The sequence below is a fragment of the Semicossyphus pulcher genome, unplaced genomic scaffold (genome assembly GCF_022749685.1).
Source record: "Semicossyphus pulcher isolate SPU_LCO1_2020_fin unplaced genomic scaffold, fSemPul1.0.p SCAF_1, whole genome shotgun sequence".
In the NCBI taxonomy this organism is placed as follows: domain Eukaryota; kingdom Metazoa; phylum Chordata; class Actinopteri; order Labriformes; family Labridae; genus Semicossyphus; species Semicossyphus pulcher.
In genome coordinates, this window is record NW_027211603.1 from 31,557,168 (window position 1) to 31,584,672 (window position 27,505).

Consider the following 27,505-nt stretch of genomic DNA (forward strand, 5'->3'; position numbering starts at 1 on the left):
GCTCTGGTGCTAACTGGACACTACTCACTTCTGTCAAATAACTGACTGCATCTTTTGTAGAGCAGCTTTTATAATGTTACTCTGGCAAAGCAGAGTTACAAACCTGGATGGGTTTTACAGTTTATATGATGACTTTGTCCCCTTTTCACTCTGGCTTAGTGTCCTTTAACAGTTAGCTTTGAGGCAGTTTGTTGTGGTCAAAAGAACAAATCTAGGTTTCAGATTTAAACAGTTGCCTTTATGCAATAAAAAAGCTTAGCAATCACACTCGCAGCACTGTCTGTTTAAATGAACTATGAAATTAATTATTAAGACACCCCTCAGGATATTTTGAGTCTGATATTCCCTAAACTTTCTTGTTTGGTGAGAATTCCTTGTGTTTAGTTATTTTGAAAGTCAAAGTTGGATTAATAAGGGTGAAGGACAAGGTGAAGAAGCGATCTAGTTTGGAGAGCGGCTGATTTTTAAAGTCACAGAAGAAGAAGAGAGCTTTTGTGTGTCTTGCAGCTTAAGGGCAATTACCCTCATTGACATGCATTGTTTTGTTTATAAAGGATCCAGAGGGTTTTGACCTTCAAACTTCTTTCTGTAAAAAATACTCAGTTCAGTTCAAAAGTAAAAGGTGCCAACGTGCCAGCCGAATGGTAGGGCGCTTAAAGGAGCGCTCCCTCGTTAGAGCTCGTTAAAATCTCTGAGGTCGTTAGGGCCCCGGGGCTCGTTAGAGCCGGGGGAGATGAATGGGGAGGGCTGGACGTGGGAGGCGTGGAGGCTGCTGGGAGCTAGCCAAGACGGCCTCTCTCACTGAACCCTTTGTCAGACCTGTCAAAGCCTTCTCATCACACTCAGCTGTTCACTGTAAAACACACTGATCATTATGAACAGGCCAGAGACACAGAATAACAATGAAAGTGGCAAATCAATAATCTCTTGTTCATTTCAAAAAGAATCTCCTGAATAAGCAGAAAACTGTTCATGCTCTATAAACCTGCAGTTTAGAAAAATATGTTTGGATTTTACTCCATGTTTTTCTTACATGTAAGAGTACTGATGGAGCGAGAGTTTGTTTATTAGTGTGACAGTCAATACTTGTTTGGTCTTTCATGAGAAGCTGCAGATCTGAGTAGAGTGGTTCAGCTGTAGAGGGAAATGACAATGCAGCGTCTGCATTCAGCCATGAAGAAGCTCCGCCCCTCCTCTCCATCATCTCTGACAGCCTGCGTCTCACAGCGTACTGTAGTGCTGAATGGCGTCCTGTCATAACGTTTAATACCTTTAATTTAGTACATTTTAAATGTGTTGCATAGTGACCAAGGCCGTCCCAAAGGTGAAGCCAAGAATGTTGATTACAAAACAGGAACTTCATACTAAAGGATTTTGGAAAGCGCTCTGAACTGAACATCTATTGCCTAATAAGTAGGGTGGTATATAAGGTCAGTCAGTGCATTGATGAGTGAATGTAAGTAGATATAGCTACATGCCAGTTAATATAAGTTGGGCTGATGTCCAAATTACACTAAATGAATACAGACGCTATCAACCAATCAACCTTTATTTAAATCTCGAGGAAGAAAGTTGTCAGTATTTCCTCGCTATGGAGCAGTGCGTTTGTAGTAAACTGGAGTGATGAAGGACCAAAAAGCTCTGTTCTGATCTCTACCTAGCATCTCACAGCTCCATAATGTTCTCAGAAAGTTGCTTTATCAGAACTTTTATACTGACAACAGCATCTTTATAAACAATTATTATTATTATAATGCTCCGGTAGTTTCACATGTGTGATGACATTTTACGACACGTGGAGTGTCATGTGGTTTTCCTCCCTGACTCTGCATACATCCACTGTGAGTGCTCAGGGTCACAGTAACGGTGGCAGCTGAGGAGAGGAAAGAAACAGCTAAGTGACGTCTTTATACCTATAAAAGCATTGGTGAGTGATGGCTGCTGGTGAACATAGCATCCAATAAAAAATAATGAAGACGCCCCCGCCTCTGTCTTGTCTTTTATCACTGTGCTGTCTGCTCGGTCTGTAAATCTCTCTTCATCTTGTGATTCATGCCTGAATATTTATATCCATGTATGAAACACTGCTTTGGCCTAAAAGCCATGGAGAGTTGAAAGAGTCACTCCAGATCTAAATCTGTTTGCTCTGTATGGTTAGCAGCATGGAGAAACAGTGGAAAGACTTCGATACAAACTGGAGGTTGTGGTTTGAAATACATTGAGTTACATAAATCATTCATTTTGTTGTTGAACTCACCTCTCTGAACACCATGCTGTGGGCCTTCTGACTGCAAAGTCCTCCAGAGTCCGCTCCAGGTTCTGCTTCTCTGCTTGTCCACTGACACACTCAGTTCCACTGAGCTCCTGAGAGTCCTTCATGCTACGATGATCGCTCTGCAGTCAGCTAACAGAAGGATCTCAGCCTCCTCACTCAGGGTAAACCTTGGATCAATGAATGTAAAAGTCAACTGAAAATCCATTGTGCCTTTTTTTTGCATTTAGTCAGACCAAGTTTTACCAAGGGCTACACAGTAGTGAAGTAGTTAGCGCTGTCGCCTCACAGCTAGAAGGTTCCTGGTTTGAATCCCAGTTATGAGATTGTGAATGGTTGTCCCTGTGATTGACTGGCGTACCCCACCTTTTGCCCAATGGCAGCTGGGATATCCCTGAACAGGATAAGCAGTGTAGATACTGGATGGATGGAAGTTAGACCTAGTGGTCATGCAACATCTTGGTTGTGTTTGATTGTGGTCAAATAGTGAGCACGCTAAGTGGTTCATCTAATCAGAGATTTGTAGATGCAACCCATTACCCTTAATGACGTGGCCCCTAATTTCATGCTTTGTTAAATCCCCGGCCCGGGTGCAACAGGACCCCTGCCTGACCTGAGAACATCCAACATTCAGGTTTGACATGCAACTTTTCCACATTGTTAGGGGAGCGTAGAGCACCACTTCTGTGGACAGAGCTTCTTCCACGCTGTACCTGCTGATCTGACTCCGTTCATTTGTTCCTTTTTAAAGGTTATTTTTTTGGCTTTTGCCTTTATTAGATAGGACAGCTGAAGAGAGACAGGGAATGTGGGGAGTAGAGAGTAGGGGATGACATGCACCAAACGTCCAGGACTACAGCCTCTTCACAAGGCACCTGCTCTACCAGCTGAGCCAAAGTTCCCCCACAGTTTATCATGACCTCATCATGTGACTTTAGTAACGCATGTAATGGATACGACTTGTAATGTAGCAAAGTGTAATTCTTGAAATAAAATAGCACAGACGTGTTTTAACGAAGTTCAAAATAACCAACCAAGACAAGCAAGTTGGGCTGCATCTGAAGCTAAAGCTGCTATCCTTTCTCATCTCTTCATCTCTTCTCTCCTCACCCCTGCTGTGATACAGTAGCACGCGATGCAGCAGCTGATTACGTTCCTTCATTAATGTCCCTGTCTGGCATATTACATGTCGTTAGAGTGTATTGCTTTTGCAGAGCTCCTATTGGGCAGATGTTTCACTGATAATGCATCTATGATCTCATAGACACAACAACACACAGATGGTTTCTTTCCCCCCTCATCACTATGTTTGGATTGGAATTAGCTGCTGCTCTTCATCAATTATGCAGCGAGGCGGCCTCCGTCTCCTCATCTGCACGCTGCTCTTTTCCCCTCCAAACAATGTGCTGACAGAAGTGTTTCACTCAGCATGCAGGAGGAAATCATGACGCAACTTCTCTTTGTACTGCATGATCATTTTTTTATCATGTGAAATACTCATATATATTAGACACATATATTAAACAAATCTATCTTATCTTAGTTTCCTGTAAGTCCTCCAACAGAAACACATCAACATATGACCATTACAAATGATTAAATGGAAAGTTTTTTAATCTATGACCTCCGTGGTTAAGGTTTGGTTACATTCAGAAAAGTGAAAGCACTTGGCTGAGGTTGGGGACAAAATGTGGTCATGGTCAGAGCAGACCAACATTGACTGTTGGTTGAGTCCAATCATACCTCCTTCCTCTCATGATGCTTTGATTTTATTCTTCTTTTGTCCTCACATCTAAGGACAGACTGCAAAGTGAACAAAGTTTAATCAGTCAGTCAATCACCTGAAGTGTTGAATCAGATACTGACTCATCTCTGTAATAAAAATGACATTTTAAACAGTCAGTTCACTCATTAAACATGTGGCCTTTGTTGTGAAATGAAGCACTGCAACTCATTGTACATGAAGCTTAAAGGGATAGTTTGAGCTTTTTGAATAGGGGTTGTATGAGGTACTTATCAATAGTAAATGTACTACATACAATAGATAACAGTCAGCACGGCCTCTGTTAGGAGAAGCAGGCCGGAGTTCTTAGACAGAAGCTAAGCAATGCACCGCTGCAGACGTGGTCAGGAGTCCCACGTACTTTAGCCACTTAAAAGAATCCTACAAAAAAAAATCATTTCAGTTTGAGTGCACGCTGTATTTTTGAATACGCTTCTCCTTGACATTAGTCGTCAGACAGCTTTTTCCCTGCACACTGTGGACAATGTAAGATCAAGATGGTCATGGTCACAACCGTAGCGGCCCCTCGGGGGATCATCGAGTCATCTAAAAGTGTGTGTTGTTGTAGGGACTGTATTGTGTTTTATATTCTGTCTTTGAGACAAAAGATTCCCTGGGGAACGCATGTGCATAGTACTGAACTGTACTGTACTGTACACTTATTTTTGACACCTCATATAACCCACTTCAAAAATCCTAAACCATCTTTTAATAAGTCTAATGATATACTTAAATGTGCAGAGTGTGTGCATGAGAATGTAATATGCTTCATTATCTGTATCACTCACTCAGTATCTAAACAAACATGAAAGCATTTTGCTGTATAATGCTTAAATAGTTATTAACAGGATAACAGGCGACACAACTGTGATATTAAGGCAGAAAACTTGTTTCAAAACCAAAGCAGGTGTTTCAAGAATTCAATTTCACTAACTGGAGATGTTCTAATAATTTTTTTTTCCTTCTCGCCTACCGAATTCCTACCGAATCGATTCCCTAACTTCAGCATCAGCCTAAGTACCAATCTGATTCCAGTGCATCACACACAAATAAACATGAAACAGCTGTAGGTCAATACTTCTAACCCTGCATGGCAGTACTAGCACTACCATTTGAAACTGTTGTCTTGCATACTCATTTTACTCTTGGGAAGTCATTATGGTATTTAATTTGGGTATTGTAAGGCAAGTCCACTACTTGTATTGGTATCGAAACAACTGTATATCTATTGTAAGGACATTAATGGTGTCTAACAGGGTAACAAAATGTACCTCTGTATGAATTAGCTTAGTTTATCCACCTCTTACACATGTCATTACTCTATACCTTTCTGTATTCCAGAGCAGGACAGCTTTATATGTAAGTGAATGTGAGTCACTGTAATGTTGCAGCTGACTGCAGAGCAGACAAAAGAAAGCTCCATTCATCCTGTGACAAGTGGAGACAGATAATATGTAGCATTTCTCTCTGTGGGTTATACATCCATCCCCAGCATTGATAAAAATGAGTCTGATCCTCCCGTCCAGTCGATTATGCATATGAAGCAGTGTGAAATTATCCCCTTTTGTTTGCTCCTTGCATTTCTCTTTTAACGTGTGAATTGGCTCGATTATACAACAAAAAAATCGGGCTAATCCTCACATCCCTCTCTGCTTGCCTCCGCCCGCTCGCTCACTCCCTCTGTCTCTCTTGCTGGATTTCCTCTGTTTTTCTGTCTTGCTGTGGGGGAAACAAAGGGAACAAAAGAGTGAGAGGAGACAGTAAGCTTCTCATCCACTGTAGTGAGTGCTGGAGTGCAGCTCTCAATGGAGTGCTGGGCAGACTGGGTGGACTGGTGCTGCTCTGAGAACTAGGACAGAGGACTGTTGACAGCAGAGTCCAGAGTCAGGACCAGATGAGACTGAGGAAGAAAGAGGGTGAAAATAGGAGGGAAAGGAGTCAATATATCGCTCAACATCAGGGATGAGGGATTATTACTGGAGTAATCTCTATTTATAGATTCAACACAGAAAGAATCTGTATCCATGTCCCTGCCATGTCCATGACGGCAAGTGTTCTGGTCATTTGTAGTACGCTTGTAGTCCGAGTAATACTGACCAATCACCTAGCAGCAGGCTGCTGCGTATGCAGGAAAAAAAATCAGTGTGGAGAGCAAAAGCATGCAGAACGTAATGCACCGTAATGACATCCTGGCTCCCATCAGCATGATCTGATGATGATTTAGCTTTTTATTGGTCTGTATAAACAGACAGTTGCATTAAAGTTCAGCCAATAATAACTTCAGATGAATTTCCCTGACGCGGTGTCACGAAAGCCGTTCAGCGTTCAGATTTGCCGACTTCCTCGAATGCATCAGAAATGATCAATCCGACCTCCGTTTAAAAGTTTTCTTCTCCTCTCGAGGACAGACCTGACAAAGCTTCATGTTGTCTTTTTACTAATCTGCATCATGATGGTGAAATTTAGGCAAAGGTAAGACCCGTTAAAGTCAGTCACAAGAAAGTCTGTATCTTTTTCAGGTTCATATCGCTGAAGTTAGCCAGAGTGCTGCTTTTGTGTAACTTACTATTTACAGTGAAACTGAGACTCACCACAAAAAGATGAACGGGCACTCTTCCTGGGGGATTCAGTGAATCAAGAAATGACGCTTATTTTGCTGACATGCATATCTGGAGGAAAGAATTTTGCTTGGCTTTTGATCTGAACATACAGTCACCTCTCAAATAGCAAATTAGACTGTAAACAATGCAGCACGCAGAAAAGGAAGTCTTGACTGGAATTCGTTTATTGCTAATCACATGTTGACATGTTCACCGTTGTGCCCAAAGCCTTTATCGACGTCAGACTAAAGGTCCTATTATTCTGTTGGATTCAAAACAAGTATCAGGTGGAGGGCAAAGCCCAGCTTACCTCCTTTTTAATATACTAAATAGAGAAAGGTTGAACGTGGTTAATACAATTAGCATCAGATTCCTTTTTTCTCAGTCAAACAAAAAAATACTTGTGTCATACGGATGCAGATAAACATCCTGAAATCTGCTTCAAAATCCTGTTAAACTGACTTCTTCATAACACCAGATATTGCCTCAAAACCATCATGTTCAGAGGTTTTCTTTCAGTAGCAAAGCTGATTTAAAGGTTTGTTTCTGTACATCCTGAGTGCAAACAAACTGCTTGTAAGAAATACAGCGTGACTTTCCTTGATGCAGATTCACTAAACAAACGAATAGAAGCAAAAACAATGCCGGAGGAGACGACCGTAACACTTTGTTTTTGCTTCATACCTGACACTGTGTTCATGCTTGTTGACATTTTTCTGTTGCATTTTCTTTTCTTTATTTTAAATTATTTTATTTGTAACTTTGCTTTACAATAAAACAACATAAAGCACCCAGTACCACTATGCAAAATAGAAGAAAAACACGAAGGCATCTCTAAAAATCCCAATAGTCCAAAACTTGTCAACAGCAGTGTTTGCAATAAAAAGAAGACTTCTTCAAACCTTCTGGGTTAGAAAGAAAATAGAAAACAAACAACACCAAAAACACGCACACAGTTGGGTGGGGATCAGCCATAGTATCAGCCAGTGTACAAGATAAGGCAGAGTTTGCACAGAGTAAGAACAACATAGCAGCAGAGATCATGATTCATACAGTTAAATCTTATCTGTCAAAAACGTCTTCCACCTTTAGGAAATAACTATCTGCTAAAGCAAACCTGTTCCATCTCAGCAACAGAAAGCATTTCGTTGAGCCTCCTCCCTTCTGTTGCATTTTCTTAAGATGTCGCTAGGTAGGTTTGTTTTCATGTACGGGGATGAGGTCTCGTTCTTAATCTTGCCTATAACGTGTGATAGGTTGATTGTTTCTCCTGGTAGAATAGCAGGCCTATTTTCAAGGTTTAGAAAGTTCCATCATATTTTTACTTTGAAATTGCATAAGAACTGTAGTAGTTACACTCAAACTAGGCTATGAATCTACAAATAATTTGAGAGAGAAAAGAAGCAAGCAGAAAACCCTCAGGGGCTCATCGGGTTACATTGCTGATAGCTAGTGATCATCAGCTGTGGATCAGAGCCAATAAACCTTTTTTTCAGAACTACTCAGGATGGAGAGAGGCAGGGACAGGCATATGAATGAGTATGGTGTGGGGTAAAAGAGGGATGGAGGATCGGAAATAAAAAAGATTCTATCAACATGTTTCTGTGAAGAACGGGGATGTCACTAAGAGGAAGGAAGGAAGCCCGGAGAGAGGAGGGGTCTTACTGTAAACACTTTCTGAAGTTACAGCCAGACCAGAACATCATCCTGTCAGTGCAATGAAGTCAGTTGGTTCCCTCTGTGGTTGTTTAAGTTTTACATTCATGGTTTCAACATTTAGTTCAACTACACACGTCAGGTGTGATTTCTTATCACTTCATCTATTTCCAAAGCTGTCTGCTTTTAGCTGCATGTTGTGCTACTTAGGAGCAGTATGCTGTTCCTTAGTGAACATGAATGGGAGGCAGCAGCATTACAGCAACACTTTCAGTGAGGCTCCTGACTCAGACTGCAATAAAGGAAGGAAGGGAGGATGTAAAGGAAGAAGGAAAGGTGAAGTATCAAGGTTAATTGTCAGAGCTGTGATCTTCCCTTATTTTAGCTCCTAAATAGAAGACAGAAATGTTTTGTAATTGGGCGATACAATGCACTGAGGGCTTAAAGTGAGGGAAGAAAGCTAGGGTCTGTTTTGACTGTGTTTACACAGGGATTAAACTAGTTGTGTGTCTGGCTCTATGTATCTGTGGGTCTGTGTGGTAAAAGGCAATCATGCACACCCTGCTGAGGTTTTCAGTGACACAGGAAGTGGTGATGTAATTGTACACAATCCTAACGTTTTTTCACACACTCACTGTCTCCTGCTCTGTGTCTCTCACACACTGATGTATTTGCCCCTCAGCCACCATGACGTTCCGACTCCTCCATCATGTGAGCGTGTGCATTGTGTGTCTTACAGGTCAAACTTGAGGGTCATGCAGGCTAATGTAGGACTTAGGTGTGGTGCTGAACTGAAGAAAAAGGGAGTGATAGTTCATCTTTGTATTAAACAGCCAAATCCGGTTAGTGTCTTTCTATAGAGAGCTAATGTCACGATGCCATTTCCGGATCTGTATCTGGATGTAATCTCTCAATGACAGCATGTTTGGTTAGTAGATGTGAGACAGACAAGTATGTCTCAAATTTACCAAACATACTCGTCTACAGTACTTACCATTACAACATTACAACACTGCTAGATATTTAGTTACAAATGTTGTTTTGACTTTAACTTAGGTCCTTCTGGACCAGAAACAGAGCTTGTGTTTTCACGTCAGCTCTCTGTGTGTTTCCAGAGAATATTTTACTGAGTGGGAGAAATAACACAAGTGTAATGCTAGTACAGGAATACATTTAATATGTACATATATATAAGTGCAGTACACCCTGCTGTATTAATACTGTATATTTTAACCAGATACACCTTCAGAGTTGTGCTGCATTTCATCTACCTCACATCAAAGGCAGGTGGCAGGTGACTCACTTAGTTTGGTCAAAGTTAAAACATGTTTCAGGTAATCCTCCGTGTCCTGGATACTTATGATCCCTCACAGCAGCATGCTAACACAGTGTGAGTGTGTGTGTGGGGTATGACCTGCATGTTGAGGAACACATACTTTACTTGGTCACTTGCCACCAGCATCTGCTACTGGATTGAAATGTCTGAAATATGCTAATGAGATGCTGGTTTGTGTGAGTGTGTGTGTGTGCATGTGTGTGCGTGTGTGTGTGTGTGCCAAGGATGAGGGCGTCACTTTGCGTTATCTCCAATCCACACTACTTAAGCTCCATGGGGCACTTCAAACAGCCTGCAACGGGAGGGAGCCGGGTGAGGGTTGTGTGTGTGTGTGTGTGTGTGTGTGTGTGTGTGTGGTGCACGGTGGAGGGGGTAGCTTTCCGTACCAAGGGGAAATGGAACTGTGATTTCAGACCAAATTAAACCACATCAAACAGGCCAGATCAAAGAGAGTACAGCCCTCACTGTCTGTGCCAGTCTGACATCACGACAGGATGCCCCACCCCCCAAGCACACACACACACTTAGACACACATATACACACACACACATTTCCTTTCTACAGCCTCCTTTTTATCTACTCTCTGTTTCCTTATTGATGATGTTTGAGTATTGATGGTTTCATATCAACTTTTCTGTTCCTGTTAAGAATAATTGGACCTCATACTGATAGAAAACATCCACCCGCCCCCATACACTCAATTTCCATGCATTTAACAGGGTTATAGGTTAACCTGGATCAAGTGTAATGTGATGTGTGCTGGGGCTGTGTGTGTGTGTGTGCGCGTGTGTGATAGAGCAGTCAGTCTGAAGGGGAGGCAGGTTGGGAGGATGGGGGAGCAGCATCCATTAGAGACACACATCTGAATTGTGTTCCTGGCTGCTCCAGTCAAACCTTTGATGCTGCCTGATGCCAGGGGCTGTCAAGTGCTCTGTATGTACAGTGTGTGTGAGTGTGTGTGTTTTGATAGATAGAGATAGCTGCATAAGGAGGAGAGGAGGGCGGCTGCTGTTTTTGGGGATAATAGAAGAGGTTGACAGAGGGGGGTAAAAGGGAAATGTAGGGTACACTGGGATGTATGGGGTGTGTGTGCTTTTGTAGAAGGAGCTGACAGAGGTTGATAAAGGTAAAGAGATACAGAGGAGAAAAAAGAGATTATTTGCTGTAAAAAGCTGTTATAGTGTGAAGAAGACGATAATTCTGCCCATTAGCCCCCCAAAATAGGCCTGTTTAGATGCTTGCCTTTGAGAGGCATGTTCTTCCCCCAGTTACAGAGAGAGGTTAACATGCACACTGACCAACTCCAGGTCAAATATAAGCAACAAAAGGGGGTTGATGATGCTGTCCTGATACTGCTGCACTGTGCTTACACGCACCTTGAGAAGCCCAAAGCTTATGTGAGAATGGTCTTTGTGGAGCTCCTTTAACACCTTATTAGACAAAGCTGCTCCAAAGGGTCGTCAATTCATTCTTGATTCACTGGGTCTTTTATTTCTGACTGGAAGAAACCAAGTGGTTTAAACCAAGTGGTCCAGATTAATGTCCAGTTATACCCTTGTATCATGTAACTGCAGAGGCTCAAACCTGCAAATAACATACATGAAACTCTCACTGAAGGGCAGCTCCTCATTGATATCTGTCATGGACAGTGTACCAACCCCACACTGGAGGTCAACAGCCTGGCCATAGAGAGGGTGGAATCTAGTCGCTTTCCCACTGGTCAGAAAACAAAGCTTTTTTGCTTAGTGGGAAAGGCTACAATCTGCATTCAGACCCGGGTCAAATGACTCTGCAGTAGACCCGGGTAATTATCGCCTCAGCTCCGATCGGCATTGATGGGAACACAAAAGCCATGTCGACACGCTAATCTGCGCCCCCTTTCCGGTGCCATGCTATGCTCCATCGGTAACTTCTGCGACTCCTCGTCATCTCAGCTACAAATTCAAGCTGAAAAGAGACCGACAGGAGTATACTTCACTGGCAATTGGAAAGGAGACAATTGGCATCTCTAAGCAGGTCCTTCTGGGTCTCAAAAACCCACATCAACGCGCTAATTTCGGTGGGAAAGGGGTATCTGTAAACTGCAGGTCCACCAATCAGTATTATGAGCTTTTGACAGGTACCGAACAGCATCAGTATCAGGCCGCAGATACATGTCACTCCCATTCAAGACTAAGCTATGTCAAGCTTTGGGCCTACTTCCATCAAACTAATTACCGCCTGGGCTAGTCCGAGTGCTCGCCCCTTTTATATGTTTTTTCTACTGATGAATATGTTAATGAATATAATATATTAATGAGTGTTGTTGTCTGTGTGTTGCCAGTGCTCCTATCCTGTGTGGGAGGACTTCAGCGCCAAGGCCACCAAGCTGCATTCACAGCTCCGGTAAGTTTCTTTAACAGCACAATAAAATAAAAACAATAAAAATAGAAATAGTCTTTCCATAGTGTAACACTTTTTGAATAATGTGAAAAAATAACCAGATAATATTTTATGCTACATTGAAAGAAAGAATACTATAAAAAAACAGTCTATGATGATGCTGAAAAATAAGATGAAAGATTCTCTTTTATATTCATTAAACTAACGGGAATTTAGGCATTGGCAGTGTTTTGCAAAATATGTTAGTTTTGACAGAATGTAAAAAACATTAAAGCCACCTTTGACTTCATGTAAATGCAGTAATTTGTTTGTTTGTTTTTTAATCTGAAACAATCTTTTTTATACGTATATATATTTTTTGGCTTTTTTATGCCTTTAATTTTAGTGAGTGGACAGTGGATAGCGGCGGAAAAGAGAGTGGGTATGACATGCAGCAAAGGGCCAAGGGCGGGAGTTGAACCCGGGGCGGCCACATCGAGGACTATAGCCTCTGTATATGGCCGCCGATTTAACCGCTGATGTGGAGCCATTTATCTTAAAATCTTGAAATCTCTGAAAGTTCAGGCGTGTGTGCTTTCATGTATGCCTGCATTTAATTTCAATACATTTTACAGAAAACTATTTGGAAAAAATGACACTTCTAGACAAAATATTGTTTCTGTAACTGTTTTCCCTGCAGCTGAAAGCATGTAGGGGTGGATAACACTTACATCAGCTAGATGCAGCAACGTACCATTTGGTCCAATTTACTTTTTCCAAATTCACTGATCAAATCAACAATGCCATCACTACATAACCACTGCAAAACCTGACAACTTAACATGCAAATCAGGCCAGAGAAAGTGCTCACTTAACAAAGCCTAACCACAGCACATATATCTAAAGTGCTTTTTTTCTGTCCCTGTAGAACCACTGTGCTGGCTGCTGTGGCCTTTCTGGATGCCTTTCAGAAGGTGGCAGACATGGCCACCAACACCAGAGGTAGGATAATATGTGTGTGTGTAGTGTGTGTATGTGATCTCAGAAATATAAACAGCTGTGCTCATTGGTATTGCTCTTGTGAAGTGGCCTCCCGTCAGCACTGTTAGGAATGTGGTTGAGATATCATCAAGCAGTCGACTAAACTCTCCTCTGACTGATGAAAGTGTTTCCAGCAGCCTGAAGATACACTTTGTACCAAACTTCAAAGCAGTTGCACTTCACTGTTTACTGACACAAACATTATGCAAGTATCCTGAAGAGGTCAGTACAAGGTGTTTCTGTAGCAGGAGGTATGTTGTTAGACTTCCTAATGCAGTAGATCATCTTCGCATTTTCGTGTGTTGCAAACACAAAGGTATTTGGAGGCTGATAGCAGTGTTTATGGGTGGAAGCTGCTGTGTGTTCATGCTATGTGGCAATGTGTGAGGCATAACAAATCATGAGTTTAACATCTTTTAAGTCCTCACTATTCAAATACAGCTTCGTCAGTGGCTGTATGCTTCAAAATATGAAAATGTAGGTAACCTTAGAGTCATTTTGTGCTTTAGGGGCTCTGCTGTCAAGTTAGCAGGAATAAAATGCAATGCACAGAGACTTTCAAAATAAACTGTTAAAGTTAGTAATAATTAATAAGCAAAGTTAGACTTTCAAAGTAAACCCTTTAATTCAGCACTAATTAAAAGGAAACAGTTGGTTAGACTTTCAAAATTAAGTGTTCAAATTAGGGATAATATAAAGACAACATAGATTGTAGATAGATCATATTTGTTCAACTGTTATAATCACTTGGTTAACATTGTCAAAGGGGACAGTTGGGTGTTATTTAGGCACAAGAGACTACTTGGTTTGTGTTTATAGAGTTTAGGGATTGGGTTTACAGTGCTAATCTTGAAAATCTCAGTTTCGTTCTCTTTGGCAGCACCTGTGGTGATAAATGGTAATTGCAGGAGCACTCTTCCCAGATATCCAGACAGTGTCGCATGTGTGACGTCCACGGTTGGCTCCCGTTGTAACTCTTGATTTTCCTGGCTGACGGTCGCTTTCCTTTTTAGACTGTTTGCCTTCATCTGAGCGTCCAGTTTGTTTCTTTTTCTTTGGATTTTCACTTATTTTTGAAGTTGTATCTGTAGTCATCGATCTTTTCTTTGTTTGTTCAGCCATAGTAGATTACTGTTTACTCGCAACACTTGCAGAGACCGGAAAAGCAGCCGCTTAGCTCCGCCTACCCTCTCTGGCAGACCAACTACTGCTGGCTGATGGAAAATGTGTCACTAACTGGGCGCCGCTTGTGATTTTTTCTGCTAAAGCTGCCACAGACACCCAGTCTGTAATACTGTAAATGCAAAGGCTTTCATCAGTGGGCCATAGGCTCATTCACCACTGTGTTACCTCATTGGGCGATAGATAGTGACTTAACAGACATTTATTTACATGAAAATCTTTAAGATTATTACTTTAAGGAAATCTCCGTAAACTGCAGGTGCACCTATCAATGTTATTCAGGGTTATTTAATCTTCGAGATTACGTAATGTAACGTACATTACATAACTTAAAATGTTAAATTAACATAACCATATGCACATTACATAAAAGATTAACAATTTAATTGAAGTCCTTTCACACAAGAATACAACTTTGGCCTCGGCCTGTTTGTTTGCCTCATTTATTGCCCCCAGCCGCCCCCCTTAGCTACTTTAGCCTTTTTTATGCTGTTTTACCTGATGTGATGATGCAAGAGGGGGACCTACAGCATCATGTCTTCAAACATAGGGCCAATGAACAAGCTGCTGTATTTGATGATTTGGTAGTGAGAACACGCTGCAGAAAGAATTTTGGTCAATGGGTTGTACAGTATTTCATGTGTTTGGTTTCACACTCTTGATATTCTATGTGTAGGCTTAAAGCCCGGCTCTAGTCTAATGTGTGTGGGCTGAGAGCTGAGAAGGTCAGACTAACGCTCGCCGCCCACTGAAGGCCAGCTGAGCACTGCGCGGGAAGCAGGGAGACCAGAGAGATGACTGAGGCTGTAACACAGGGAATCTCTCCTCCTGTTGTGACTTATTAGATGCAGATGCCAGACGGTGTGTGTGATGCTGGTGTGTGTGTGTGTGTGTTCTCGGCCCCAGGTGGGATCTTACAGAGGAGGATACAGGAAGAGACTCGTGGTACTTTTACAGGCCAGACAGGAAATCACCGAGCTCTGTCAGCTCATTACACATGAAGCTACCCCTGCCACACACACACACACACACACACACACACAGGCAGAAATATAACATCAATGATGCTGGCACGAAGATGCCGCGTGTGCATCAGAGGCTCTTTGTACTTTCTGTACTGATGAGTCACTCCTGCTTGAGTCCATTTGTCACGTTGCTGCACAATGCACGGCTCTCTCTCACTGTGTGATGTTCTCTAATAGATTTGTTAAATGGATGGAGGCAGAAGACGGCACCAATAATGATGCTCTCTGTCTTCCTGCCATTCGCTATATCAATGTGCTACTTATTACAGCGTGTGTGTGTGTGTGTGTGTGTGTGTGTGTGTGTGTGTGTGTGTGTGTGTGTGAATCAAGCCCAAAGGGTACTGATGATCCTGCGCTCTGCTTTTGTACTGACGCTCCCATTTATGAGCCTGCACTCTCTGTATGCTTGCGTGTGAACCATATTTTTTGTTTTAATCAGCTGAGTGAAAATGAAAAAAAAAAGGCTTTCTGAGAATTATATGTTGGGACATTTGTCGTAGTCAGAGAGGGCAGATTTTTACAATCCAAACTCCATGTATAACCAACAGTGATGTTGAATTAGGTTGAACACACCGAGTCTATGTATTCTCGATTCTCTGTAATTCCTCTCTAATGACTACGCTAGCATTTGGTTTGTCCATCACTTTTGTACGGATGGAAATATTGAATGAAATGTGGACAGCATTTTAATGCAGCCATCTTGGATTTCTTGAGCCAGAAGTGATTTTATTTGGACTCATGAATCACTACTATTCTTTATTCTTTATCTCGCTTGACAGATTGTACTGGTAGCAATTTGTCACAGCCACGCCCTAAAACATTCACTGCTTTATCATCTATTTAGGTATAAATGGGACCTTAAAGTTAAAGATTTTCATTACAATAAATGTCTGTTAAGTCACTATCTATCGCCGATTGAGGTAACACAATGGTGATTGAGCCTATGGCCCACTGATAAAAGCCTTTGCATTTGCAGTATTACAGACTGGGTGTCTGTGGCGACTTTAGCAGAAAAAATCACAAGCGGCGCCCAGTTAGTGACGCGTTTTCCATCAGCCAGCAGTGGTTGGTCTGCCAGAGAGGGTAGGCGGAGCTAAGCGGCTCCTTTTCCGGTCTCTGCAAGTGTTGCGAGTAAACAGTAATCTACTATGGCTGAACAAACAAAGAAAAGATCAATGACTACAGATACAACTTCAAAAATAAGTGAAAATCCAAAGAAAAAGAAACAAATTGGAAGCTCAGATAAAGGCAAACAGTCTGAAAAGGAAAGCGACCGTCAGCGAGGAAAATCAAGAGTTACAACCGGAGCCAACCGTGGACGTCACACATGCAACACTGTCTGGATATCTGGGAAAAGTGCTCCTGCAAAACCGTTTATCGCCATAAGTTCCACCAAAGAGAACCACTCTTTGAGATTAGCACTTTAATTTACTAAATGTACATGATGCTGTAATGAAGAAGACTTGATTGAGACCATAAACTCATAACAAAATACATACTGAGGTGATACATCAGAACTAATGCTCATTTTCTCATCTGGTTTCATACAAGCTGACTTATTTTTGCAACTAGCGCAGTCTTCTGCTGCTGGCCATTAGAAAGAGTTCAGGTTTGAAGCACTTACCATTGACTTTACTATTGAAACCAAAAGGCTACGACCATTTCTTCTTGTTAATGGTTCAAACATACAGCTCATGGTCCCCAGAGGATGAATCCCAATTGCCCGATCCCTGCAGTTGGCATTTGTGATTTTGAGTAAAATTTACCAACAACTATCAGATGTTTTGCAAGCAAATTTTGTATTTCAATAAACGTCGCCCTCAGGATAATTTCTCACAAGACTTCAGGTATATCAGCAGGTCCAGTTTTATTTGCTTAAAATATATTTTTAAGGCTAATTACCTGAGAAACTGATGACTTTCCTAGCAGCCTCAGCTCTACTTAGTGCTTATTAGTACATGCTAGCATGCTAACACAATCAACTATGATGATGATACTTGGTACCAAAGATTGTCAATGACAAAGATGATGATGAATAAAATGGTTTGTACCTTCTGTCTCTAAAGTGTGCGTTGTCTCCTGTATCACCTCCAAAAGGTCAAATGACAACAACAATAGCATTTTCAACCTTAGTACAACTAACATATTTGCCTTTGTAAAGGTTTTCCCAGAGGTCAGATGAGGATATTGAATGGATGGATGAAAGAATATGTTATACAGAAGTTCGGAAGTATAAACCCCTTCAACTTTCAGAAGATAATTCCTGGATAGTTTCAGAGGAACATACAGAGTGGGGACATAAGCATGCGTGTTGGTTTATTAAAAATTAACTCTAAAGCAGGACTTAAGTGTTTTTCCTGCTGGATCACAGCCAGGCCTTGTTTTCTGTCGGGTCCCTGATGTATTGGCACGTAGTACATTCAGTTTTCCTCTGAAGCTGATGAAATTAAAGGAGGCAGTTAAGAAGGTGACAAACAGTGTTTCTCGTGTGTGTGATGGTGTATGTGTGTGTGTGTGTGTGTGTGAGAAAGAGAGATTCAGCAAGTAGGTGAAATCCAGCAGGAGGAAATGTGCAAGTGTTTGTGAATCCCCTGGTGAGAGGTGAGTTTGAGTGCACTTTCAGACGTGCGCTGTACTCTCCTCATATGGCCCAAACAGCCACTTTCCCCCGGGTGAACCGCTGCGTGTGTGTGTGTGTGTGTGTTCCCATGTTTAATAATCTGTCCATTGGGCACAGTTTAACAGCTCCTCCTCTTCATCACTGCTTCAGTATCAGTGAGGAGACTCACACACTCAGGCACAGATGTCCAGTCTAGACATTCTGTCCTTAATTTTAACCTTTTGAAACATGAAGGATTTCTTGACACTTTTCCTTTTTTCCTCTTGGCTGAAAAAAGTGTAAAAATTGTCTGCTAAAAAAGCTGTTTAAAAAGCTGATTAAAGAAAGACAGAGAGAGAGATTCCAATTCAGTCTCTGTTCCCTCTCTAGTTTCAAGCTGTTAGCTTGGCCACAAACTCTGTTCTGCCTCTCTGTTCAGTTGCTCTTTTTATTATTAATACTGTATAAAATATTAATAATGAAAATACATATTAAAGCTTTGGTTTAAGTTTGTTGGTCATTTTGTGCATCTGATGAATTTGTGCCATTGGAATTATTTCCCCCCAACCTTGATAATTTGATCAGCAGTGAACGACTTTTTATTCCTATTTGTCTGAGCCTCCCTCAAAAAGAAGACTTAATTGTGATCAACTCATCTGATCTGACATTTTTTCATTTGTGTAGCCAGGCTAACTTATTTATTTTTGATCAAGCATTTGTAGTTGTTGGTGCGCTTGGTTTAGCTCAGTTGGTAGAGAGGATACAGTCCACCACGCACTGATCGCAGGCTCGACTCGCGGTCTGCTGAATATTTGGTGCATATCATCCCCCGCTCTCTCCTCCCCACATGTCATGTCTCTGTTCAGCTGTCCTATACAATAAAGGCAAACAAAAAAGAATGTGTAGTTGTTGAGTTTAACAGTAAAATTATTCTAAATGATTTAATTATTCAAGATGTTTAGGCAGGTACTTCTGAAAATCAGTATGTTTGGGCAATTTTCTGGTAAGAAGTAAAACCTCATCTGTGGTTGTATGTACTGTACATTTACATGAAGTTAAACATCAGCGTCCAAAAGAAAACATCCATTAGGTTTGTTATTTGTAGAATACGTGATATGAATTAATCTCAAAGCTTTGACTTCACAGTCTGCATGTCGCCTCAGGTTTGAAACTGAATATGACTTTCTGAATCTCAAAACATTGAACATTTGAACAAACACAGTGCGCTCTCAGCTTGATATTGACACCTTTAATATTTAAAGTTATGTCAGGACCATTAACAGCCAATGCTCAGAGGTTTTAGTGGTGTGTCTTCATCTTCAGGTGCTGTTTTGGAAAATAAATGTCTGAAGCAAAGGTTTTAGTAAACACGTGAAACGTCTGATCTTGGAACGTAGAGTAAGGTGTAGGACAGTTTTGCATCTGTTCACTATCATCATACATGCTCTATAAAGGACTCTACTTTGTCCCTTTGAGTTCTGTAATGTTGGAGAAAAACAGTTGATCACCTGGTTTTCTATTTTTACAGTTTTATTTATGAACTCCCCTCTCTTTACTCCCTTGATGATATTAATGTTGTCTCTGTCTGTGTGACTCCATCACCCTCTGTTTGCATTCTGCACACACTCTCTCTGCAGCAGCAGCAGCAGTTAAACCAGGGTCATTCCCAGGACTCTCACTATGCACAGTTGGCACATGGAGCTGCAGTAAAGTGCCACTGTGTGTGTGTGTGTGTGTGTGTGTGTGTGTGTGTGTGCAATGATGAGGATGATGATCTGATGGTACAGAATGTCTCTTGGTTTTATTGCCAGGCTGCCTGCCTGCATCTTATTACAAGGTTCCGTAATGAATATCATAAATCTTATTAATACACACACACACACACCACAGAATGTATTCTCTGCTGCACATAAACGCGGCGATGCAACCCCTTTCATCCTTTAGACTTCTAAAGGAGTAAGATGAGTTTATTCTCTGAAGCAGGTTCGGTTACATTTTAAATTTACAAAAAGCATATTTACAGGCCTTAATCAGAGAATGTGCAAAGAGTACTCAGACAACAGGAACAAGAACATCACAGTTACGATTCACCAAAAACATGTCGAGGCCTCACTCTTTTAGCTGTTTCTGTCACTTCTCCTGTTATAACACATTTTTAAATAACACTTATCAGGACATGATCACTGTAAGCTGGTTTGTTTCATCTCTAACACGCTGAAACTGACTCTATCTGTATTTTTAATGATGGAAAGACTATTGTGTTTGCAGCTAAAGTTATGGCCTATGCGTGCATAAAATAATTGTTTGATAGTGGCTCAGTAATCTTACCAGCAAGATGCAGTGAGATGTCAATGTGATCACTAATCAGTGATTGAACTGTAAACCTGCTGTAGAAACATGACATCCAGTCCATTGGCCCTTTTACTCAAAGATCCCACAACACATCATAAAGAAGGCTCTTCATTATGCTGCCTTTGCCTTTATACCCTGTCCACTGAGCGCTTTCACACAGCATGCCGATTTTCTGGAAGTAAACAGTAAGCAGCCTCTGCTTCTTGCGTGACGAATTACATATGGGGCAAACAGCGAATTTGCAATCCAAACAATAGTGGTGCTTTCCCAAGTCTGTCTTTTGTGCTCTGCTTGGAGAGTATGGAGCTCCAGAAACTCATTTTTGGTTGCTGTTGGTTATTTTTTGTCTGCTTTGAGATATCTGCTAACTTCAGGTAGGGCAGACCCATAAAACATGCTCAAACTATCTCACATCTCTCCTGTCCAACCGGATTGGCTTGCCGTTGCATTTTTAGATTTATCCAATCTTGAGAGCGTTTGAGAAACGTGCACTTTTTGGGATGTGAAAAGCTCAAATCAAAGAATGCGATCAGGCACAAAGCACAGAGCTCTATAGCTTTATAGCTTTGTGGCGTATGATGCCAAACATGCCAACTGTCTTGATGCTTTTTATATCACACCCTCATGAGAAGATCTCAGCCTGTTCATAAAAAGAACATGTGTGATTGTTTTGTAGTAGAAGTGTGCAGAAACAAAGCTAAGGTTTATCTGAGCTGCACATGAAAGAAAGTGGAGAAAAGAGGCTGGGAAGCTCATTCCCAACATGTTCCTCTGTGAAGCCAGAGGACGGGAGCTGGGGGCAGGAAGCTATGAACTTTATGAGAAATGTGGTCTTGATTTTGAGAAACATGACCACTAATAATACCACTGGTGTGACATGCAGGCTGCCAGTGATCCTGAGCGTGCTCTGGGGCCTTCACAGTCATTTCACCAAGGTAGGAATCTTAATGTGAGGTTTACTGGTGTGTAAATCTGCTACAGAGAGCACATTTAAAACTGGACACAAAGAAGAAGAGCACATTGATTTGTTGTAAAAAAGGAACCTCTGATATGAGGCACAGTGGCTATGTGTGGAGAAATTATAGTAAATGTCTTTAAATGGTGGTGAAATAATTCAGAGCAACAGCTGAGGATTGTTTAAGCCCAACAGAGGAGTGATGACTGTATGAACAGACAGAGAGCTCCATGACTGTGCTGTCATTGAGTCTAACAAGTGATGAGGACAGAACATGGACACAGGACTGTTGTGGTGAACAGTGAGCAGCACAGGCCGACACAAAACATCAGCTCACAGCTTTAATAGAAATACCACCACATACTTGTAGAAGCTAGATGTTGAGGAAATATGTACTTTATTATTTTCCATCACTCGAAGCTACCAGCTCTTTGATCAACTACCCAAAAGCAACCACTTATCACTAGCCAAAGCAACCACTTATCATAACTTTTAGAATACTTTGCTACCTAGTACCTACCTACCTACCTAATAAAGACTAATAAAGTACTCATTATCATCTGCATTAAACATACCAGGCTTTCAACTATACCTCCAATATATATCCAAAAAAATATTGATGAGAGCTACTGCTGTACAAAGACTGATGAAGTCCATTGGGGTGGTGGTATATTGCCATCTGTGCACCAGACAACACAGGACTTTGGCCCAGGTGACCCCGGTTCTAGTCCCTTTAAAAAGTCAAAAAGTTGAGAAATTATTCTAAACCACATTAGGATATTTTTCCTAATCATAACCAAACACAGCGTTTTTATGTTTCCCACGTGTCAGAAAGGAATAAAAACAGATGCTACAGTTTGCTGTATGAGACCCCGAGGGCCATGACAAGGCATTTGTATTTGATGACCTTGGATGAACCATTAGCCTTCTTTTAGCTAACTATTTCAACTGTTAACCTGTATCTTTCCAACGATATATAGCAAACTATTTAAACAGTTCTCCCATAATTAAGCTAACTATTTAAACTTTATCAAATACTGTAAGCTGACAGTTAAGGCTTCTCTGCTCACAAACTAATTCGTTTTCACTCTTAACATGTGTTGTTCAATGTGGATATAACTATAACTAGGCCTAACTATGAATCACTATTATTTGTTGTTGTTCCCCTCATATTATTTAAGCTACTCCATGAAGTTAGCTACTGAGCTAAGTGCCTTAAGAGTAGTATGTGTCTTTGTTTGTGTGTGTGTTTGTTTGCTGGATCTAACTTTATTCTAAATCTACCGAAATGTATGAGAGAGGTATTATTTTCATCTAACCTCCAGTCTTCTCTCTTCAAAAACTATTTCTTTGTTAGACCGGGATACTTTAAAACCAGGATGTTTTACCAATCCTAACCAAACACATAATTTCATGGTTACTAGTTGTTAGAAAGGAAAGATACACACGATAAAGTTTGTGTCAGTTTAATCTATTCAACCATTATTTTTAGCTAACTATTAGAACTGTTTACTTCTAACTTTTCAATGATAACTTGTAGCTAAAGTGTTTAGCCTTTCTTCAGCTCACTTTCAACTATTTATTCAGCATTTTTTCAACCAATTATTATAAGCTAACGTAGCTATCTAAGCTAACTAAGCCCTTTTCTTCTCGCACGCTAATTTGTTTTCACTCCCTCAAACTCATAACCTGTGATGGAACTCCTCCACTAAGTTAGCTACTGAGCTAAGTGCCAAAAGAGGAGTGTATTTGTTTGTTGTTATGTATGTGTGTGTGTGTGTGTGTGTGTGTGTGTGTGTGTGTTTGTGTGTGTGAGAGAGAGAAATAGGAAAGAGAAAGTGCTTGGATATTTACTTTGCAAGTGAAGAATAAACAAAAAGTAGTAAACAAAGGGTAAAGAGAAGGCACTAAAAAATGACAATAGAAAGTTTGCTGCTTGTTTGCTGTTTTTTCAAAGCTTGTCTGCTAAATATGTGTGTGTGTGTGTGTGTGTGTCTGTGTGTTTGTGTGTGTGTTCATTTAGTATAATAAAAGTATTCAGCACTCCCTCATTAACAAGCTGGCTGCCTGGCAGAGCACCCCATGCTGGCTGCACTGATGACTCCCTGTGTGGGAGGAAGCGAGGTAACACTCAGATGTGAGGCCACTTAAGTTAATACAGCTACACACACATTGTACATACAAAACACACACACACACACACACACACACACACACACACACACGCACGCAACTCAGCAAGAGTGGTTTCCCTTATTCAGCTTGCAGCGTGGCACCCCCCTGCAATGATCACCTGCTAGTTAATTCCAATACTCCTTTACACACACACACACGCACACACACACACACACACACACACACACACACACACACACAGTCACCCCTACACATGCGATTCTGGCTTGCATGCACATTAGCTCACAGGCATGTATGTGTAAACATGGAGGCCCTGTGCAGAGCATGCCAAGCGATTGTGACCACACACACGCAGATACACACATGCATGGTTCGGCCTGTGGAGACGACATGCAATGTGAACAATGAGCAGTGCTGCATGCATAGAAGAGCACGCATGACGTTTATACGAAAGGAAAACTGTTTATAACATGGAGTTGTGTGATGTTTGTTGGTTTAAACCTTCTGTGTGCGATGCCTGTGTGTTTCCCCCTTTTCCTGCTCTGACTCCGACATGGATCTGCCTTCTCTTCAGCCAATCACAGAAGAGAGGGATCACTTTTACGAGCGTGGTTGCCAGGCAACAGGGGGAGAAAGAGAGAGGGAGAGGAGTGTGTGAGAAAGAGATGGAAGTGGTGGCAGAGAAAAAATAGCCATGTTGTTGCCAAGAGGAGAGGAGAAATCTGAGAGAGATGGCTTAATTGCGTTTCACAGATAGCATGCGTTCACGGTCAGCTGCAGATACTTTGATCTGATGCGGCTGATCGTGCAACTAAAGTGGCTGAACTGAGGTTCTGTACCATGCATAACTGGGTTAGCACGAGGATTATCCTGCTACTGACCTTACTTTAACCTTTCTGAGCACATTATGACTTAAAATCACAGTTTAAAGATCTGCCTTTAACCAAGTTTGTCTCCTTTAAAGATCCAGTGGAGCAGAGTTATTACAGCTATTATGTATAGCAGATGTAATTTGAGTGTGTTCATGCACCTTCAGTCGAGTTTGGCTGAGGAGAAAATTAAAAAAAACGAATATAGTGATGTAAATGATGATTATTTTCATGATAAAATGATGTGCAGATTCTTTATATTTAATTGATGTATCAATTATTAATAGTTTTCTGAGAAATGTGGCAAAATACTGTAAAATGCTGGTTTATATTAACGACAGCCCAAAGAGAAATTTAAAGTGATAATATCGAAGATTTCCACTGAGGTAACACAATGGTGATTGAGCCTATGGCCCACTGATGAAAGCCTTTGCATTTGCAGTATTACAGACTGGGTGTCTGTGGCGACTTTCACGTAAAAAATCACAAGCGGCGCCCAGTTAGTGACGCGTTTTCCATCAGCCAGCAGTGGTTGGTCTGCCAGAGAGGGTAGGCGGAGCTAAGCGGCTGCTTTTTCGGTCTCTGCAAGTGTTGCGATTAAACAGTAATCTACTATGGCTGAACAAACAAAGAAAAGATCGATGACTACAGATACAACTTCAAAAGAAAAAGAAACAAATTGGACGCTCAGATGAAGGCAAACAGTCAAAAAGGAAAGCGACCGTCAGCGAGGAAAATCAAGAGTTACAGCCGGAGCCAACCGTGGACGTCACACATGCAACACTGTCTGGATATCTGGGAAGTGTGCTCCTGCAGTTACCGTTTATCACCATAGGTGCCGCCAAAGAGAACGAAAAAGAAAAACAGCAAAGATGAAACAACAAGAGCAGGTTGTAATAAACTGGTATTGTGCATTGATGAGTCTTAAACATAATTTGTCATGTGGTGTGACTGTAACATGTTGTGTACTGAGGCAGCACTGTTGATGACTTTAGGATCATTGAATTGGCCTCATAAGTATTTAGAAAGATATGAGGGTATTGTCTATTTTCTCTTTTTCTTTTGGTCTTTCTTTCTGTTTTTCTTTCCCAGCCTCTCTCTCCCTCTGTAAGTAGGCCATGGCTGAGGGGCCTAATGTTGTGAAGGGCTACAAACAACATTATTGTCTTTAATTAAGCCACAGCCACAGTCTGCATCTATTTCCCTCCCTACAGCCCCCCGATCTTTCTCTCGCCCTCTTCCTCTGTTTCTCACACACTCTTCCTCTTCCCTCATCACTCACTCCAGTCCCTGCTCCTCTCCTCCCTCCTCTCTTGTTCGCTCCTCTCTGCTCCCTCTCACTTCCCAACACGTTTCTCCCATCATTCCCTCTGCTCCTCTGCCCTCCTCCTTTCCTCCATCCCTCTCTCCGTCGCTGGCAGCTCTCTAAGGACATTTCCTGATGTCACAGTGCAGCATTGTCCCAGAGGTCAACAACACAAGACATGCTCTGTTGCACACTCACACACACACACACATTAACACACACATGCGGTGCACGCACTCAGTAAGCATGGGAAGCTGAGCTCAGAGAGTCCTGCTGCTCTGAGGCCAAGTCCTGCTCAATGAGACAAGAGGCTGGACGGAGGAGTGGTGTGCACCTAAAAGAGAGAATGTGTGTGTGTGTGTGTGTGTGTTTTGGTGGGTAGTACAGGACATTTTTTCTAAATGTTCTGTTATTTTGGAGTTTTGATTTGGTGTTTTCAGTACGTTTTTTGGGTTTAATCATTGGTAAGCACTTCGGAAGAACTAGGTACATTAGAGTGCACACGCGCATGTGCGTGTGTGTGTACAGAGTTAGCGAGAGTTAGGTGTTAATCCGCAGCATTAACAGCCATCAGCCAGGCGTGATGACTGGTTAGGCTGTTGCTGGCTCAGCTGTACACACACACACACACACACACACACACACACACACACTAACCCTTGTACTGCTCCATTGACTACATCTGACTCCACGATGAGCACAAACACACACCTTACCTCATCCCTTTCTCTGAAAATATAATGTTCTTCCTCAGAGCATCACTCACTCTGTAGGTTTGCAGGGTAGTTGTAAGTCAGGGTGTGTTTGTTGGTGCATGTTGCATCAGACCCTTGTGGGATGGAGAGATACAATTTGGGAAGTCTAGTGTGAGAAGCTAATTCACAGGGTTTGTCCTGTGCTTTATCTCTGCTTACTGGTCTATAATATGAGTATTGTGTTGTACTTTACAAGGGTACGAAACTGAAGAAAGGCAAAATGTTCTCCAACCAGTCCTCCAACTCATAAGTCTACGTACACTGCTTGTTCCTACCCTCTAATATGACCCACTGCAGCACTTTCTAAATAAGCGCCCCCTCCTGTAGAAGACATCTTCACACCTGCATGTTCATACAATTATAGGCCTACCTCTGAATTTAAATATGGGTCGTAATAAACCTTTTCAGTTGCAATTTTTAGTGAGGAAAGGCTAAAATACTCACATGTGGAATGTTGAACAAACAAATGTTTCAGGAATTTCAGCTTGATAAAAGAGTGTTTCATGAATGCAGTTGTCACAGTTGCATGCTGCCCCTACGTCCCACCTAATTTTTAACAATTTTTTTGACAACATATTCCTTCCTGTGCTTTTATGTTGGTAACGTACTTGACAAATTCTGCTGTTTCCATTTGTGTTTCCTGGTACACACACGTTTCTGTTCGTGCACAGGTAGCTGTGTGTTTACTTCCTTTTGATCCATTCATCTTATTTTCTACCCTTCATCCCAGCCTCTCTGCTCTGCGGCTTTGCCTCTGGGTGCGTTGCCATGGAAACAGTGGCACACACAGACACACACAGACACACACACAAAGCTGTCAGTGAGTTATGTTTTGGGGGGGCCCCACACACACACTTTTTTATAGTACATTATTAATTCTAATATTTTTGGACATTGAGGTTTACTGTTGACCTTGTGTGGAAAATAACTCAAGGTCATTTTGAGCTAAAAAATGAAGATGTTATGTTTTATCACACTACATATAAATGCACAATTTCTAATAGACACTCTTTATTTATGTGTTCTGACAACCTCATTCTGTGCACAAGAAACCTGCACATTTAATGTACAGCTGCTAAGATACTGGTTATTTTTTGTCTTAAACAGCTGCAGCTGCAGGTTCGGCTACCGACCTTGGCCCTTTGCTGCATGTCATCATCTACTCTCTTGTCCCATTATTTCCTGTCTCTCTTCTATCAATAAGGGTTTAAAAAAACTCACTGTTATCTGGGCGGTCTCAATCACTGCTATGTTAGAGACTCTGTGAGACATCAGC

General features: G+C 41.5%; 1 protein-coding gene across 1 annotated transcript in view; it reads left to right on the forward strand.

The window, feature by feature from the left end:
- Positions 1–27,505, forward strand: part of mtss1lb (MTSS I-BAR domain containing 2b) — an 87,636-nt gene that overhangs the window by 9,851 nt on the left and 50,280 nt on the right. The window contains exons 2-3 of the mRNA XM_069666161.1: positions 11,972–12,033; positions 12,938–13,011. Coding sequence (XP_069522262.1) covers positions 11,972–12,033; positions 12,938–13,011 — 136 coding nt within the window. The remainder of the gene's footprint in view (positions 1–11,971; positions 12,034–12,937; positions 13,012–27,505) is intronic.